Genomic DNA, 18179 nt, shown 5'->3' on the forward strand with positions numbered 1-18179 from the left:
GCCAGCCAGACTCCAACCTGCCTCCTTCATCCAAAGGACCGGGCACATGTGGCCTCTCCAGGCATCCCAAAAGGAAGGGGGAGTCTGATCTAAACTTCATTTACCCTTGGCCCATCTGAGTAATGAACAAACAGAAACTTCTTCACTCCTTGGCCAGGTTCGAGGCAGATACTTTGAGCTCACTGCTGGCAAGGGTGGGCTGAGTACCATCAGCAAGTGCTGCCAGGGAGGGAGGGCAGGATCTGACCAGCCCCTGTGGGCTGGTCCCAGCTGACTCTGCTTTTACTCCTGACCCTTTTCGCTTGAGCTGGACTGATAAAGGCCACCGACAACTCCAAACACAGCCTTGCGCAGCTCGGGGGGCCAGGGTGGAGCAGCATGGAACTGTGCGCAGGAGTCCTGGCTGATCTGTCTCTTCCTGGAGCTTCTCCATCACTGGATCTCAAAGTTTGACATGTTAAAAATTGACAGTCTCCTTTTTCGGAGTGCAAAGACTGAGGCAGACAGCAGCACAATGCACAGGTTGGGAGCACACAGGGAGCTGGTGAAGAAGTAGTGGGACAAGTCAGGAGCCCTGGTTCAACTGGGCACCTTGGGGCTTCTCCTTCCTCTGGCAGGAGCAGGTAGATGGGACACAGCCCAGTCTTGGAGGAAAGGCACCTTCTTTCTGGGCATGAGACCAGCAGGGAATAAAACCTGTGCATATCAGCCCTTGTCTTGCTGCTGCTGGTTGTCAGTACAAGGAGCTTTTGTGTTTACTTCAATTCAAGGGCAATTGCCCGTCACTAACAACACAATATCCCTGAGCCCGGCTGCCCTGAGCCCGGCGAGAGAGCAGGACAGAGCCGGTGGGAGGGCAGCTCTGCCAGGGAAGGACTAGCAGCCCCCCAGGACATCAGGACAGAGGTACAAGATCTGTTGAGCGGGGTTTGTGGTCGTATATATGGTCGTTGGCCAGAGCTGTGCTGGTGACAGCGTCAGTTTCTGGGCTTAGCCCTGTGAATGAGCAGCTCCGGCTTGGCTCAGGGTCTGATGCAGCCTGGCACCTGGGAAGTGAGGTGGACACTCCTAGTGTTGGGCGTGGTGGCTGGCACATGGGCTACCTGTTCGTGACTCTGTTTCCCCATTTTTAAAATCCAGTTTCTTGGGTTTTGAACTCTGTCCAGCTCTGAAAGAGGACCCTGACAAGCAGTCATGGAGGGGTGGCAGAGGGCTTGCAGCAGGTCTCTGCTGCCGGAGACACAAAGCACAATCACTTCAGGGAAGAAACTGGCAAAGCTGTTTCCAAGCCCCAAAACCAGCAGATACTGGATTCCCTCTGTACTCACACTCATCCCCACCATCACATATTTGTGTTTGATAGCTCTGAAAGCATTCAGGGGATGATTTTTAGAGAATTGCAGTATTTGCATATGGGAAGGACAATTTACACCAGCATGCCTCAGCCACAGCTTCCTTGAGCTGTGGTTTGGGGAAGTGTTACTTTTGCAGGCAGCACAGAGCACATGGTACCAGGCAACCATGGGACGCAGGGCAATCGAGGTGGCGCAGTGGCTTAAAAACAACTCAGAAGAGCCGAGTGTGCCCATTACAGTAATAGTCACATCTAAGGCAAAATTAACTTCTGCATCTCTGGGAATTTTATTGAGGCCTAATTTCTCTTAACATTTCTCTTACCAGCTCCTGGCTGTGTGCTACAAGCCAGGCCCTAGAGAGCACACAGCAGAGTCAGGCTGTCACCTCTGCTTTTTGGGGGACTCATTCCTTGTGGTTTTAAAACAGCGGGCAAGTGGGCAAAAGAAAAATTGTGGTTGTCATGGTGGCTTTTACATCTAGAAAAACTGTTTGTGTAGGTTGAATGTGGCCTTCAGTGTAGTATCTCCTTTCTTCTTCCTGACTAGTTGTTGGTTATTTCAGGAATAACTTAATTTATTCGGATGGGGCAGGAGCTGCCCTTAGCAAAGACGCACACTGGCCAAGTGTGACATCTGACCCATGTGGGAGTGGAGGAATAGTTATCCTCAGTGTCTGAAGTGTTAGCATGGATTGAGCATGGTTTGGAGAGATGAGGCTCACAGAAAATAGGGTTTAGAAGTGTTAAAGGCCTGAGAGAAGCCTTTAATCTCAGCAACCAGAGGAGATCACATCCAATGTGCTCACACACAGGGCTCTCCATTATGCAAAAATCCTTGGGCCACATCTAGTACTAGGCAAGCTATCATTGAAGCTGATGGACCTTTTTGGCTGGTTCCTCCAGCTGTGGTTCTGGCTTGCTGACTCTTTCATTTTTGTGTTATGATCCCTGTTTGTCATTATATCCTGAGCACGTAATTAGCTGTCAGGGCTACGATTTGCTCTCTGTCACATCGGAGTAAATCCAGACTAGCACCAACACCTTGACCCTGGGTAGTCACTGAACACCTGAGCTCACAGCATGTCCCCAGAGATGGCATCAGGCAGGGACAGTAACAGTCCTACTGCTTCCTCTGAACAGGGACAAGAGATTTGTCATGGACCACACTCTGGAGACCAGCCAGCAGAAGGAGAAGCTTCTGAAAACCATCTACACCCTCCAGCTGAAGTCAATCACCACACTCCAGACAGCCAGCCCGCTGCTGAACAGCCAGCATGGCATGGGCATGGTGACACAGCACCAAGTCAACCAGCTGGCAGATAAGGCCAAAAGCCTCTGCGGAGACCTGGACAACATTAAGAACCTGCTCCACTATTGCCAGGATGATCTGGTCCGGCGAATCCCCAATCCCACTGGCAGCCGCTATGGAGGAGTATGTGGAATCCATTGCTCCCTGGATGGCTCCATCTACGTGACAGCTGAGAGTGCTCCCTGGGTCCATGTCCTCAGCAGCACAGGCCAAACGCTGCGGTCCCTGCCCTGCCAGCAAACGGGGAAGGAAAGCGGCACTTTCTTGCCAGAAGATGTGACCGTGACTCGGACAGGAATGGTGGCTGTAGCCGACATGATGAATGGAGCCATCTGGGTCTTCAACCCTCACACCAGCCTCTCCAAGGGGGAATGGCTAAAAATCAGAAAAGTTGGTTCCCCCAGGGGTATTGGAGTGGACTCCATGGGCAAGATCTTGGTTGCAGACTATGCACAAGGCCAAGTCCACAGGTTCGCTCTGGACCATGCCTTCAGGACACTCAATATCCACTCAGTCCCTGACCTGCAGGGACCTCGCTATGTCAGTCCAGCGCCTAATGGAGGCTTTGTGGTAAGCGAGGAGTGTGGAGACGTCAGTGTCTTCACAAGCAGCCGTAAGCTCCTCTGCTCCCTTAGCAGCAAATATGGACACCAGTTTGGCAACCCAGCTGGGGTCTGTGTTGATGTGGATGGCAGCATTCTGGTGGCAGACGAGCAGCGCCGCACAGTCCACTTGTTCCCAGAGCATGGGTCTCCCGTCTGCCTGGTGTCCACGGGGCTGCGGAGGCCTGCTGGCCTGGCTTGCTCATCTTTTGGGCACCTCTTTGTGGCAGATGCAGGGGAGAACTGTGTCAAAGTCTTCAAGTACTGCGTAAGGCCCCCACACAGCCGTGCCAACCCCAGGGCACCATGTGGTGACCCCAGCCTAACACCCAGGAGGGGACTGGGGCTGGTTCCACTGCAACCCCACTGAGCTTCAGATCTGCTGGTGGGCCATGAGCTTCATTGCTCCCATAGCTGGGCACTGTCCCGTTACTTGACCACTTTATTGCCCTCCGGCTTCTCCAGACAGCAGAAGCAAGAACTCTAACAACTCTCAGTTTCTTGGACCCTCCAGCATAGCTAAAGGGGGACCGAGCTACTCAGAACTGGTGCCTTGGCAAATTACTTATCACCATACCCTCGAATCCTTGTGTGTCTTTGCAAAGATAATGTAATTATTTCTCTTCCTCGCACACTGGTTTTGTGGGGCCATGGTTCCACTTTCATGATGCCAGAGTATGACTGCAGGGGTAAGGCCAGGCCGGAGCTGGCAGCCACGGTCCATCGGGCAGGGCTGGGCTTGCAGCAGACTTCAGGAGAACAGTAAAATGAAGGTAACCCATTCTGTGCTGCATTCCTGACCTCTACAGGGAAGCAACAACTACTGCATGGAGTAAATTACATATGGGCATGTAGAATTGTTCACATCAACCCACATCCTGGGGCTGAGCCTGCCCTGCGGTCTTGTTCTCCCCTGGAGAGGAAGGTTCCGGGAGCCACAGCCGCTGCCGTTATCGGCCCAGGCCAGGGACAGCGGGCAGGGTGTGGTGGCAGAGGGAAAGGCGTTTTTTCCTCTCCCTCCTCCAGCCCTTGCTGTGAGCACAATTCTGCATGACTCCTCTGCTGATGTCCAAGACACAAGTCCAGCCACTGCTTCTCATCCCAAACAAACCGCAGAGAGGACCCTCTCTCCTTCCTGCCCCTGGAAGGAGCACTAAGGACAATGTGGTGCCCTCCCAGACCCCCTCTGGGAGGGGAGCCTGCCCAGCAGCAGGTAGGGAGGCTGCATGGCACGCCCAAGAGGGATAAGCCTGTTCCATCCCCTGCCTTCATGTGAGCTCCCAGAAAACCAGTCTCCCCCACCTCATTTCCAGTTCTGTGGCACCCATCAGAAAAAACCCAAACTTTCGCTCTCGCCCATCCCTCCACACCCGCTTCTACCCCCTCAAGTCGCCCAGTGTCCTCCCGAGCTCGCTGGCAAGGCGAGTCCCTGGCCATTGGGGATGGGGAACAACAGGGTCCCATGGGGGAAGGCGAGTGCCCAGCCCTGCCCCAGGCCCGGGTGACGGCACGTCTGAGGCTCCTTATCAGCCAACCCAGCCGGCAGCCCCACCGCCCAGCTCTCGGCGCTGGGCGAGTCTCGGGCGAGCAGCGCTGCCGGGTAAGCCGAGACGGAGCTCCGCCGCGGCGGCTCCGGGCCCTCTCCAGCCTGCTGGGCGGGGCGGCCTCAAAAACCACGGGGAAGGGGGAACCGGGAAGAGCGCCGGGCACCGGGGCAGCCCCGCAGCGGGCGGAACGCGGGAGCGCGGTTCCCGGCGCCGGCCGGGCCCGCCGCGGTGCACAGCCCGGTGCCAGCGGCGTCTCCGAGCAACCGGCCCCCGGAAGCGGCCGGCGTGGCGGAGCGGGCGGTAGGCGGTGCGGGCAGGGCCGGGGCGGCGGGGGGAAGCGGGGGTCTCCCTCCCGCCGAGGCCTGGCTGGCGGTGTTACTCCTACCGGCCCGGGGACAGCCTGCGCTGCGGGGCGGCGCGGGGTCCCGTAGGTGGTGTAGGGGCAGCCGTAGGGCCAGGGAGTGGTGATTAAATCCGCCTTAGAGTGAACGAGAGGTGCAGAGGAGGAGGCGTTTCATTGCTGCTGTGTGTCAGCCCTCCCGTGCCCTGAGATCTCATTTAAAAACTGGAATAAAAAGCGCATGAGCAAGAAGTCGGTCGGTTTTGTAGGGACAGAGCCCCGCTCCTGCTCCCCGGGGGGGCCGTGGGCAGCTTGTCGGTGCTTTCCTTGTCTCCTGGAACAGGAGTTATAATAAACCCCGTGGAAAGACCTGGGCATGCTCAGCCGTGGGTTTGCCAAGGCGTCAGGGCCTCTGGCACGACTGGTGATGGGGCAGTTTGTGTTGTGAGACTGGGGCCACATCCCGCTGTTCAGTGTTGCTTTTCTGTCTAAAATTCTGAAACGAACCAGTCCTGGGGTCCTTTCTTCATTTGTTGGTTGCGTTGATGCGTTTTAGATGGTGTCTGTTGTTGGTTTTCCTGCGCCCAAGATTGTTGCATTGATGATCTGTGGCATGTCGGGGAAAAGCTGGGGGTTTCCAGCAGAAATGGGCAGATCTGGAAGACTTCAGGCACTTAATGAGCAGGGACTAAGCATATATACATATACAAATGTCTTTCTGTTAAAATGAGCAGCAGTGAAACAATTGACTGTGCTGACATTTAAAATGTCAACTTTAGCTTTCAGACAGTCTATTGAAATGGACGAGGTGGTTTGCACGACCAGTCATGGATTTGGGATTACAAACCCTGCTGCCCGAGCTCCCTGGTTACTACGGTATTCGCATTAACACGTGAATTTACATTAACATGTGAATAGTTGTTTGGCTGCTTTTCAACTATTGAGGTACTTCCTACAGCCTGAAAATTTTATCAGGGTCTTCTCTGCCATATCTGCAGATGATGTACTTGGGCATTATTTGACCTGAGCTACAGCCAATGTAGTTAGCTGAAAAAAAGTAATTTAATATAAAGTTGGAGAAGATATTAGGGAAAACTCACAAAACAGAGAAGGATGAAAAGCGTTTCTCCTCCATGAGAAGTTTTCCTAGGTGACTATGGCTATTTAAAAAAAAAAATCTCATTGAAAAACAAGTGTTTGAATTAAGAGTAAGTTGATAATTCTCTGAAATGTCCACTGTTATGGACAAACCTGTAAGAAAGAGAGCTTGGCGGGGCACTGAAATCTCTTGTGACAATGCACTCAAGCAACAGTGACATCTCTGGAGGAAAAAGAAGAATGCAAATTCAACTTTAAAAAGTTATCTGTCCAATATTACTGGTGGTAGTTTTGGTGATTAAAATAGAAATACTGAAAAACCCATTAAGGTATTATTTTCTTCTTTTGGGGGGAGGTTCTTTAAAATATTGAGCTCAGTTTCAGTTTTTATAGTATTCAGTTGTTGGTAAACTTCACTTATAAGGTTTTGGTACTGTGATACGGCTAGAATGTTATCACACTAGCTAAATTTATATTATTTTAAATAATTTCTGAGCATATCCGTGTATGTACATTCTTGACATGTTCAATCTGTTATTTTTCCTTTCAGACCCCCTGTATTGATATAATTTATTTCTTTTTTCCTGGGAATATGTCTGTGGATCTTATGAGGGGGAAAAAACCCCATATTTTTTTCAAACCTAAAGCTCAATCCTGAAGTCAATCTCATCTTACCTGGTAACATTTCATTAACAGTTTGAGTTAGGCTGGGAGGCAGGAGACGTGGTGCAGGGAAGACTGGTTTGGCCCAGCATCCTTGGACAAACTACATTGTCTTTGTAAAACAAAAGCAAAATGTAAGGGATGCAGTTTATTTCAAACTCTTTTAAGGGCCAGTCTAATGATTTGTGACTGGTAGCTGATTTTCATCAAGATTTCCTATGTGTGTCAGGAACAACTCTTTCAGATAGGATATGTGTTCTTTGTTGCCTTCATGGTCTTCAGAAAAAAAAAATTCTCAAGTCTTAGCTATTTCAATAGAAGTGAAAAGTAAGCTTGGATGCCTTTGTTTTCAGTCCATTTGGGCCTAATAGTTATTAAATTTTGTCTGGTGAAAGGTGAAGTTTTTCAACTGTACTGCAAGCCTTTGGTCTTTCCCACGTCTGGTGTCCTGCTCCGTTACTTTCTCAGGGTGTCTCATCTGCCATTTTTCTGCCCTTCCTTTGATGCTGGACCCTTGCAGCCCTTTGGAAAAACCCTTATTATCTGAGGGCCTTCTGAGATCCTGCTGTCTCACAGACTCCGTGTCTTGCAGGTTATCCCTCTGGTTCAGGCGGGAGAGGTGCAGGTCCCTTGGTGGCTTCCAAATCCTGCAGTGGGCTGAAGGGTCTGTGGGGCAGAGAGGGACGGTGCTCGCTGCCCTCAGCCCCTACTCCCCACAGCATGCTGTGAGCAAAACCCATCCCGAGCACCCTTATGTCTGTTCGAGGGGAAGTCTTGGGGCGTGCTTTGCAGTTTTGCAGTAGAAGGGAGAATTCAGTCCCAGGGAAAATACATTACTCCTTGCAAACACAGCAGCTGTGGAGCTTTTCCCATCAGAGGAGCAAGCTGTGCGCCCAGGAAACTTCACCTTGCTGCCTGGAGGGGCTGACAGATCACCCGTGAGCAGCCATCTCCCACTGCTGGACTTGGCAGGGCTGTGGGGCTGGGAGGAGGTCAATCACTCGCCTTTGCTGCTTCCCCATCACCTCCTCCATACCGTAGCAAACTGCCACGTGCTGAGGTTTACTAGATAATTGTCCGCTGTTAAAAAGAGAGAAAACCAAATCCACCAGGGACCTCCACGTTGCGCATCCTCTTTACATGTTATAAATACACTCTGTGTTCCTCTTTCCGACTGACTGGGTCTCTCGCAGGAGCCAGCCTCGGGGGCCTGTGGAGTTCTCACATCTCTAACAAAGCGCTGAAGGACGGGAAAGGACAACGGGTGCCGGATGCCGACTGTTCTGCGCCAGCGCCCTCCTTACTGCAATTATATTTCTGTTAGAAACCTCCGCCTTATTTAAAGAGGCATTGTCAACTGCCTCAGAGCTCCTTTTTGTACAAGTCTTACAAAGCCATTGAAATGTTTTTTTAATGACACGAAGAAAAATATTGTAGATGAAGAACACTGATAAAGCAGAGATGCTTCTCCTGTTTTAGGATCTTGTATCTAATGAATTAACGCTGCTACTTAAACTTCAGTCATTTAATCACTATATTCCCCTTTGACAAAATTATCGTCTTTGTTTCCAGATGAGGGGAGTGTTGGCAAGAGGAGATGACCAAGGTTGTTCAGTGAGTTTGCTGCAGACCACAGCTCTGGGTTCTGAGATGATAAAGGGGGCTCTGTAATTATCTTTATGCTATAAAGCAATATTTGATTGTGAGTAATAGGAGGAAATATTCCTCAGAGGCATCATGGTGAGCCATGGTATAGTCCTTTTTCTAGGAAGTGCTACCGTCGGATCCAGGATCTGAGAATTCCTGATCTTGGCTGCTCTGACAAGCTGTGCTGCTCAGTCTGTTGTCATGAAACGCAGCCCCAGGACTGGGAGAAGGGCTTTGCTGAGAAAGTCCAGGCTCCATACCCTTCATTTCAAAGACTGCGGTTTGTCAGGAACCCCCTAAATACTTCTCTGGTTTGAAATCCCAGTTGGTCACTAAAGTTGTTATCTACTTTCAGTGCAAAGGCAAATGGTTGGACTTAGTGTTTTAAAAGTTAACTGGGCCTCCTCACCAGTGACTTTGGTCCGCTCTAATTTTCCTTGCATGTAATCGCCATTCTCAAGTTTTATTTCTGTGTTTATTGGCAGGTGTACCGTTCTATCAGGATTACTGCCATGGTACTTAAAGTCTTCTTTCCATCATGCTGCTCCTCAGCAGAAAGTGGCATTTTGATCGGCCGCTGGATCTCAGAACAGAACTCTGCTGTTATCCTCGCTGTGGTCCATTTCCCTTTTATTCCTGTCCAGGTGAAGCAGTATCTCAGCGAAGTCGAACGGGTGACTAAAGTCAGTGTTTCTGTGCTTGGCTCGTGGAGCAACAGCAAGCAGGAGAAAGAAAAGAGTCTGAGTGAATTCTTGGAGGACCTTGGGACAATATTCTCCCATGAGCCCTGGATTCAGATAAGCAAAGAAGGAGACAGCAAATTCTGGAGCTGTTCTACCCTTCAGAAACGCTCTAAAAACTCTAAGGAAGAAGAAATCGTCTTAGTGTACTATGACCAGCGCAAAGTCATGCTTTCCCATCTACATCCCCCTTTGGCCACCGACCCCAAGGCTGACGATGCTTCAAAGCTCTCTGCCATCTTTGACACAGTTGCGAAGAGCAAGATACTGTTCATGACAGACAGATACGATGATGGGCCCATCAAGTTGACCCACTGGCAGTCGGATGGTGTTGAAGCGAGTATCATCGTGGAGCTGATGAAGCAAGCTTCTGTGCCTGCCTGCATGCTGCTGACATTCCTGCTTTCAGTTATCTCTGGGATCTGCAGGAGCAGGTAAGTGGTGTGACATCGGCCAGCCTACATTTGGCATGGAAAAGTGATTCATATTTAGACATTTGCAGGGTTCCTGCTCAACCCCAGTAAGAAATGCAATTGATACAGAATAATTTCTTTCATGAGTAGCAGTCACATCATATCTGCTGTAGTTTCATGAACTTTATATGTCTATTTGGTATCTTTTCTGAATTCTGCGATCACCAGTGTGTGAAAGGACCTTTATATGGTAGAGCAAGTGACATAATAGGTATGGACTGCAGAGAAGGGCTCTAACTGACAGGTGAATATGCCTCTTGTGGAGTTTTTCTGAGAAGTCCTTACCAGGTGATTCCGGCAGCCGTCCAGCCCCTCTTGTGCACCTCAGCCCCAGCAGACACAATCCAGCAGGTTATGATCAGAATGCTGGACCTGATGTGACTGACAGACACAGGACACAGAGGTGCACTGCAGAAGTGCAGACCTGCTGCAAGGAGGGTAACAGGTGAACCAACTGATATGAGGCTCAGCTGTAAGAAGGTTGAAGGGAAGGACTGCTGCTTATGCCAGTCCCACCACATCCACAGACCAACCCAGTATAAACCAGCGGTGTGTCAGGTTCCATGTGCAACGACAGCCAGAGAAGCTCCTGGCTACACCTTCTGTTGGAGACAGGCTGCTGCAGAGTCAGCTCTGAACGTCCTTTTTCTGGCTGTCCATGGACTGTGTGTGATAACCAACAAACAGGATGATCCTTTTCCACGTAGGCACTTGTTCTCAAGGTCAGACTTGCCCGTCTTGATCAGTGCTAGGACTCAGACCAGGCTTAGAGTCAGCATAAACCCAAGCCTCACAGGTCTCCAGAAGTCCACAGCCTAAGCATAACTTGGGAGCTCAAGCTCAGTCTGGCAAGTTGGGCACAGAGACCTGCTACCCAGCTTATCAGCAGCTGTTTTAATTTCAGTTTTTCCCAGACCCAGTCGGGGCATTTGGAGCCGGAGCAGCAGCCAGGCTGGCCGGCAGCGGTACATACCAGTGGGCAGAATGCGAGGCTTCCTGTGTGGAAAACCCAGGCTGAACTTGTTCTTGACCTTGGGAGGTAGATACAGGTTACTTTCTGCTTTGTTTTACTCACCTGTAGTATCAGCCTGATACTTACTTATCTTACAGGTGTTTTAAAACAGCAATCTTGGAGAAGAGATATTAGTACCTGGCTTTATGACAAACCTCCTGCTTGACCTTCTGAGTAATTTAATGTAATTTGGTTCCATTTGCTACGTGGTGTGTGATACAGCCTCCTTTGTACCAACACACACAAGGCAGGGAGCGTTCAAGAATATTACATGCGGGTGGCCTTCCAGTCCCCTCCTCCCTATGCTGGGACAGGATGTCCCATGAAATAAGATACGGTTTTTGCTCCTTCTGGTCACAGGGCTTCTCCTTCCCAGGTTTTTGTGATGTTAAGGGATAGTCAGCTTTGAAAAGCTAAAGAAAGAGATCAGCGATGTCCTCGCAGGCTGAGGAGGCTTGGGGCTTTTTTGGATATGCCGCTATTGTGTATTTGCCCCAGTGAAGCAGAGTAGCAACTATAGAAATCTCAGGAAGTGAGCACCAACATCAGTCCAAGCTCACCAAGTGCTCTCAAGTCCTGTGCATCTCAAATTAAGACATTTCTTCAGCACCACCTTGTGCTAAGGGGTGTCCATTGCAATTCTCTCTTCAGAGGGACTTGTGTGCAGAATTTCCATCACCACTGAAGGTCTCTAGTGTGCTGTTGAGGACATCAGGATGATTTAGTATTGAGGCAATAAACTGTGTGCTCCTTTTAAAAAAAGCCTGTTTGTAAACACCATGACCTCTGATTCCTCATCCAGAAGGGAGGGAGGGACTGTTCCTGCAGTTTCTACAGGGAGCAAAATGACAGCTGGGGGTTCTCGTTAATGGAGCTTTAACATTTGTGTGTGATCCTTATTTGGAAAGATTGCTTTTGATCTGATATCTGGAAAATCCACTCTCGCTTTTGGAAAAAGTGGGATTGGAAAATCAAGATTTATTCATGCAGGCTATGTTAATTTATTGTTAAAATTCCTTATATGTGGAAATACCCCAAAGATCTGCTGCTTAAATAATGCGGTGACACAGCATCAGTTTTCGGTTGGTGTTTTTTCATTTGTGTGGTTTTCCACAGCACTTCTGAAAATTGTTCCATATAATGTATGGTAAACAAGTGGGAGCATTTATGACAATGCGTAGTCAGTATGCATAGGGGTAGGAGACCATGCAATGAATATTTTTGGCTTTCTTCCTCGGTACTCTTAGAGAAGAGAGTGTCCGTAGCACATCTTGTAACTATTACATTGAGCTTTTTTCATTGTGTTTGCATTTTTCTTTAAGTAATTATGTGCATGTATTTACTTTCCGAAGAAACTATGTTAGTGGAATAGAGGTTGTCCTCTTGATGGTAAGTGGAAAGAAAAGAGAGTCAGTTGTAGTACGGACAAGCACAGACCCCTGATGTGTCTTTTGGGTCCATCCTATTCAATCAAGGAGATGTATTTACCCGCTGGGTATGCATGTTGGGGGATGCTCCTGGGGATGAAGCTGCTTTGGAAATCATTCTCGTTTGTGCAAGAGATCCCTGAGGCAGAAGAGAGCAGCAGCCTGTCCTTTCCTTTGGTGCAGGAGACCAGGGGTGTCTGGTTGGTGCCTGATCCTCAACCTTGACTGCCTCTGGCTTGGGCAGTTGTGGGGCAGCAATGAATGGTAAGAGACGCACGTCAGTGGGAGAGCACGGGGAGACCGTCAGCCCAGTGAGCGTTTCACACAGGGCCCCAGAGCTGTTGTCTTCTACTTGAACTGAGATGGTCTGGCAGCTGTTGGTTTGACCAATAATTTTTCACCTTCATTGGTCTGTACGTAACCACCCAGGTAGAGCATTTCTCCTTCCTCCTTCTTTGCATTTCAACTGCAATTCTCTGCTCTAGCAGAGGTTTGCCACACCAGAATTTGTAACCACTGAGCTAGGATTTAATTGGAAGAGAAAAGTCATCTGCGCTTGTGCCTCAGTGAATCTGCGACCCCAGGTCTTTGAGATCAGTGGCCGGTGCAGCCACCCCCCACATCTCCCTCCCCTGCACTGTGCTCTTTCCTCCGCCACTTTAGATATCACCTCCTGACAAGTCAGCTGAAGAACAGCACATTCATTTGTCTCTAAGGTGGGAGGCTGTAACGAAGAACTGAGTAACTCAGAGCCCTTAAATTAAGAATGATTCACAGCACACTGCATGTATTTCAAAACCAATGTATCTGGAATTTGAATGGGGAGGGGGAAGGGGGGACTTCAGCACTCTGTGTTTTTAAACTGACAAGCGTTGTGCAAAGTATGGTTGAAAGGGCTCAGGAGGGTGGGGAGAGGAAGGGGATACCAACCACAGTGAGCCTAACAGGATTTTGAACGAGCCGTACCCTTGTGGTCTGTGTAAAGTGTCTAAATAGCAGCTGGAGCCCCAGTCTGCCCATCTTGTGTTTTGTCCAGTCCTGGAAGTGCTCTGCTGCTGGCCGACAGGCTGAAGTCCTCTGGATGAAACCCGGGGAATGCATACCTACGTTGCAGGGACATCTCCAGGCTGCGCTCACTAATGATCCAAACATCTGTACAATTTCAAAAGCAAAGCAGGATACCAGGAGTGATTTTAGCATTTGGAATGAATGTAAACTGAAGGAACATGCCAAAGCAGTAAGAGAGAGTAGCTGAAGGAGGTGACTAAAAGTGGACATAGATTCCTGAACCTTTAGTAAGAAACAGTGAAACACTATGAAAATAGTGAAACAACCACTGTGTACAGGAAAGAAGTGATCCAAATTATGTCCACATTAGGATTTATTCCTCACAACAAATGTGCTTTGTGTTGCTATACCACTGCTGTGTATTCTTTGACTGGCCTGCATCCAGTGGTGTCATTTTAGACTATGTAAATCGCCATCCTTCGTTTCTTTTTAGATTGTGTGATAATAAAAGTAACTCCCCAAAATAATTGAGCATCATTTAGTACTTTTTTTCTGAGTCATAGAACCGCGTGAATGTTTCCTCTCCTACAAGCCTAATGTGGATGTCAACTTTGAAACCTAATTAAATGCTAAATGTCACATTATCTATATAATGATGGTCAGCCTTGGCAAGGTGATGGAGAGAAAATAGAAATAAAGACCCTGAGAAAGGAGTTTGGAAGTAATAAAGAAAAAAAGAAGAAAGGGATCAAGTGAAGAAAAAGAAAAGAGAGAAAAGGGACCGAAGATGCAGGGAGAGCACAACTGTTTGTTACAGCAAGCTCACTCTAGACAGAGACTTGTGACTTGCAATGTTGGGATTTGTGAAGCAGTTGCACCATGTTGTGTGGTTGCACTGTACACACAACTGCCTTGACTCATCTCCTGGAGACTTACAGCAGCGTGTGATCCCAGGGCTGTATCCCAAAGCACAGGGTGGAATCAGGATTGTGTTCTGGCTTCCCTGGAAGAATGAGATACTTGGTTTTAGAGAATGGAAATGAGAGGTTGGGTTGTCTCCTTTAGATGTCTTGATCTGGAAAGGCTGCCTTAATTCTGTTAACGTTTAAGAGAGCAGTTAACATCTAATATTCTTTAATGTTGGTATGTTGGCACTGTACCTGGTTACACAACCTTAACTTTACCCTGCATGTTTTGCATGGGGTTTGTATGCTGTACAGCCTGCTGTATGGCAAAAGCAAAAGGGGATGTTCCCATGGTGTTTCTGCAGGGTGCTGAAGTTTTGGCCTTTGTCTTTCTTATGGAGCAAACTCTCCATTTGTGAGCAGCTGGGACATCGCCTACAGCACCTCCAGGTCATCAGCAGCAACAAAAAGGCTCAAAACCAGACTCAACTAATGAGGTATGGAGTGCCCTTCAAGTTGTGCGTGTCTTTGCTCTAACCCTGTCTCCTCTGGGAAACCCAAACCATGGATCCTGTGCCCGCACAGCACTATGGGGTCCTCCCTGCACCGTGTTATGTTGCCTCACTTGTTCTACTCCCTGCTAGTTTGCAGATCTTTACTCTGCACTTTGTTTATATTAATTATGCCTTTTACCAGATATATGCCTTTATCCCCAGCCTGGAAAAGGCAACCACGATATTGCCCACAGAAAGCTTATACTGCATCCACGTGTGCAGTGCTTTGCTATCACTACTCCCACAAGCTCATTGCTTTCACATATGCTGCTGTTAACCAAAAACTGCAATCAGTATTCAGTGGCACTTTCCATAAGAGCAGAAAGATCTAAATGCTTCCTTCTTTCACCCAGTCTTTTGGGAAATCTTTCTTGCAGTAACTGGAGACCAGAGACTCCAACAGCAGTAACAGAAGTGACTGTAACAGAAAAAGCAAACGTGCAGCACAGTGAGTGGAACAGGGAGAGGCAGAGATCTGAGACAGATACCGAATGCCCTATGGCCGTTATACAGTGAGCCTTGTTCCATGTGGTTCTCTGATCCTGCAGTAATAGATTCCCAGGGAACATTTAAAATAGATTAGCAGATTTGAAGGCCAAAAGTAACTGTGATTGTTTAATATGATTTCCTGAATAACTCAGATAATGGAATTTCATTCAGAAACTCTAGCAGCAAAGGGGTAGTTCAGCAGCCCATCTGGGTATGTCTATGAACCTAGAAGCACTGTTTATTACATTCACTAGTGGTTCAACCAAAGTGTACCTCTTGGAAAGCCATTGAATCTCTATGTGGATACTGCAGGTGCCCTTAGTATTGGTAAATCCCCATCTCAGTGGGGATTATACACACACACACACACACTTTGTCTAACATTCATCTTTGTAGCTTCAATCCCGCTCTTCACTTGCCTTACTAAAAAGGTTCTGTGGTGTGGCGGGCTCTGAGTGGCTCCATGTTTGCCCACAGAAGTAACAGCACGCCACTGAAAGCCAAAAGATCTCTACACTGTGCCTCTTCAATAAATTGTCCTGGTGTCCCTAGGACATTAAAGATGCAATGGAAGTGAAGCCAACAATTGTCATTGAAACATGAAACACTGTCTGTCCCTTTACTCTAACACTGTTTCTCCTTATTCTGCATGCAGGAAAGCCAACATCTTTGTCTCTCTGCTGATTGATGTGGCTCTGGGGATACTGCTGATGTCCTGGCTGTACAGAAAGAACCGAATTGGTCACCTCGCTGACACTCTAATCCCTGTGGCTGATGTAAGTCTGGCCAAAACCATTTCTCTTTCACCTGCTGTGGGTACTGACCAGCTCTTGTTGCCTGGGCTAGTTGTAAGGAAGCAATGCCTTACGCAGAAGGATTTCAGAGAGAGTCCTGTCTGAAGTCATGCAAATTAGGTCTCCTCAAGAATAGTGAAATCTTCAAATCAAGCCTGCTGGGGCTGCTCGAAAGGAACACAGCTCTGCTTTCCGTGTGCAGTGAATAGTAATTAGATGTTTACCGGACGGCTGCTCCAGCTCCTAAAGTAACAATTATGGCTCGGACAGAGCTCTGCAGCTGCAGATTGAGTGGTTATTGAGCCAGAAGACTTTTATTCTGGAGTCGACCGGAAGTGTCCTCAAGTTGTTGCTATGTGGGGTGTTCAGGGGGGAAAAAAAAAGCTGTAACCTGGGTTGAATCTGATAAACTGCTGAAAAGTCAGAATTGATAAGCAATGTAGCTGTGCTTGTGGAAAGGAATTTTGTGGGGAAATCAAAAGGCATTAGCCAGTCAGGATACAAACACCTGAAATACTGTCTAAGAGCTCTGGTGTACAGATGGTAAACCAGGACAACTTGCTGTGTCCTGTGATTTTTCTCAAATGTAACTCCTCTTGCCCACTAAGATCCCTGGACATCAGCATAAATTCATGAAGAACAAATATGACTCATACTATACTGCTTTTCTGCTGGTTCATTTTAGGTGCAGTGCTCCAATATATCTGTTTAGTGGCAGTAAGGAACATATATTAATGTAATGTACTTCAGAGGCTGGAGTCCAGACCACTAATCTGAAGTTAGCTCCATTTTAAGAGCTTCTGTGTTTTGGGAATACATGTGCAGCTGATGTTGAGCACTGTCCTGCAGCTGCACAGCGTAATCCTGTCTCTGCCCACTTTCATTTCTGGGAGAGAAGGTGTGTCCTTTCATTGGTTTCTTTCTAGCAGCTGGAAAATGTCCACTCTTTGCTGTTTCTCCAGTTTCTTGATTGGGAGGAATTTTATTCTGATTTGAGAATTCCAGCAGTAATTTATTTTTCCTACTTATGCTGTCTCTCTTGGGAAGAGCTCACATTTCCGTTGATGATCTGCTTGGTCCATGTCTAACCGATTAATTGTTCCAAGTCATAGGTCTCTGATCATTCTTGGACATGCTGTGCTTTCAGAAAGTGTGTGTGGAGTGTCCAGCCTAGATGTGGATCATGATTATTGCTGGTTTGTTATTTTTCATAGTCAAACTGTTAAGGATCGTGTGTTTTAAGGATTGCTGCAGACACTACTCAGCAGCAGTGGTGGGATAGAAAGGACCACAATTCTTACAATACACTTACTCTTGTATTTGAGCTAGACCCTAAAAATATCTTTCTAAGTCTTAAGTCTTTTCCCTTACAGATATTTCAGCTGGGTACGTTTACGTTCTCTAGAGCTCTCACTATGGGATTACTGTAAGTGTCCAGCTCTCAGAAGTCTGGTTTCTTAACAAGTCTGCAAGGAAGTGGCTTTTGGCTGGGTTCCTGTTTGCACAGGTGGCTCCAGGAGGGGTTCCATCTGCCCAGTGTCTTTGGCAGATGGATGCTCTCCGTGCTCAAGGTGTATCTGATCCCAGCACCTGTCCTGGATAGACTTGCTTATGAGAGTTGCTCGTTCGTTCCTCTTTCAGTAGCGTAACTCATCTGTCACTCAACTTATGCACCATAATGTCAGTTATATTCACCATGTCTCCTACGTGTGCAGGCTTCATTACTTTGGTATCATGAAGAGCTGTTTACTTACTTTCCTGGAAGTGTTAACTCCTGCTTGTGTGGGTGGCCTCGTAGTCAGTTGGTGCCTTTCTTCTCTGCATGATCTCCAAGCTTATCAGTTCAAACCACTTACAACTGTTTTTACTTTCCAACCTTACTTTCTTCTTTCAAGCATATTAGATTGTGGACATAAAATAATTTGGAGTCCTTTTACTGCCTTCAGCGGGCATTGATTTATATGCATTATGTGCAGCCTTAAAAAATGCAGATCTGAGTGGTCCCAAAATATACCAATGACTTCAGCATTTGGTGTGCAAGCCAGCACCACTTCTTTTCCAATATGACAGCAAAATCTCCCCTTAGCCATTCAGCAGTAGGTTTCGTCTTCGCTGCTGGGTGTCCATCTGGTACACATTATTCCCATCGCTTGGGCTTTGCCAAGTTCAGTAACGCAAACTTTCCCATGTGCAAAATGAGTTACTTTTCCTTCCCTA

At 48.0% G+C, this 18179-nt stretch overlaps 1 protein-coding gene across 3 annotated transcripts in view; it reads left to right on the plus strand.

Annotated features, from left to right (window-relative positions):
• Positions 1–4778: 4778 nt before the first annotated feature.
• Positions 4779–18179, plus strand: part of PIGQ (phosphatidylinositol glycan anchor biosynthesis class Q) — a 36257-nt gene continuing 22856 nt past the window's right edge. Inside the window, exons 1-4 of one of the 3 annotated variants that reach the window (XM_065850885.2) lie at positions 4779–4865; positions 9046–9734; positions 14491–14622; positions 15824–15944. In XM_065850885.2, coding sequence (XP_065706957.2) covers positions 9073–9734; positions 14491–14622; positions 15824–15944 — 915 coding nt within the window. In that variant the 5' untranslated portion in view covers positions 4779–4865; positions 9046–9072. Of the gene's footprint in view, positions 4866–4969; positions 5113–9045; positions 9735–14490; positions 14623–15823; positions 15945–18179 lie in introns of those variants that run through there. The other 2 variants (XM_065850886.2, XR_011741429.1) reach the window with 2 other exon arrangements.

The sequence above is a fragment of the Patagioenas fasciata genome, chromosome 15, assembly GCF_037038585.1.
Source record: "Patagioenas fasciata isolate bPatFas1 chromosome 15, bPatFas1.hap1, whole genome shotgun sequence".
NCBI lineage: Eukaryota > Metazoa > Chordata > Aves > Columbiformes > Columbidae > Patagioenas > Patagioenas fasciata.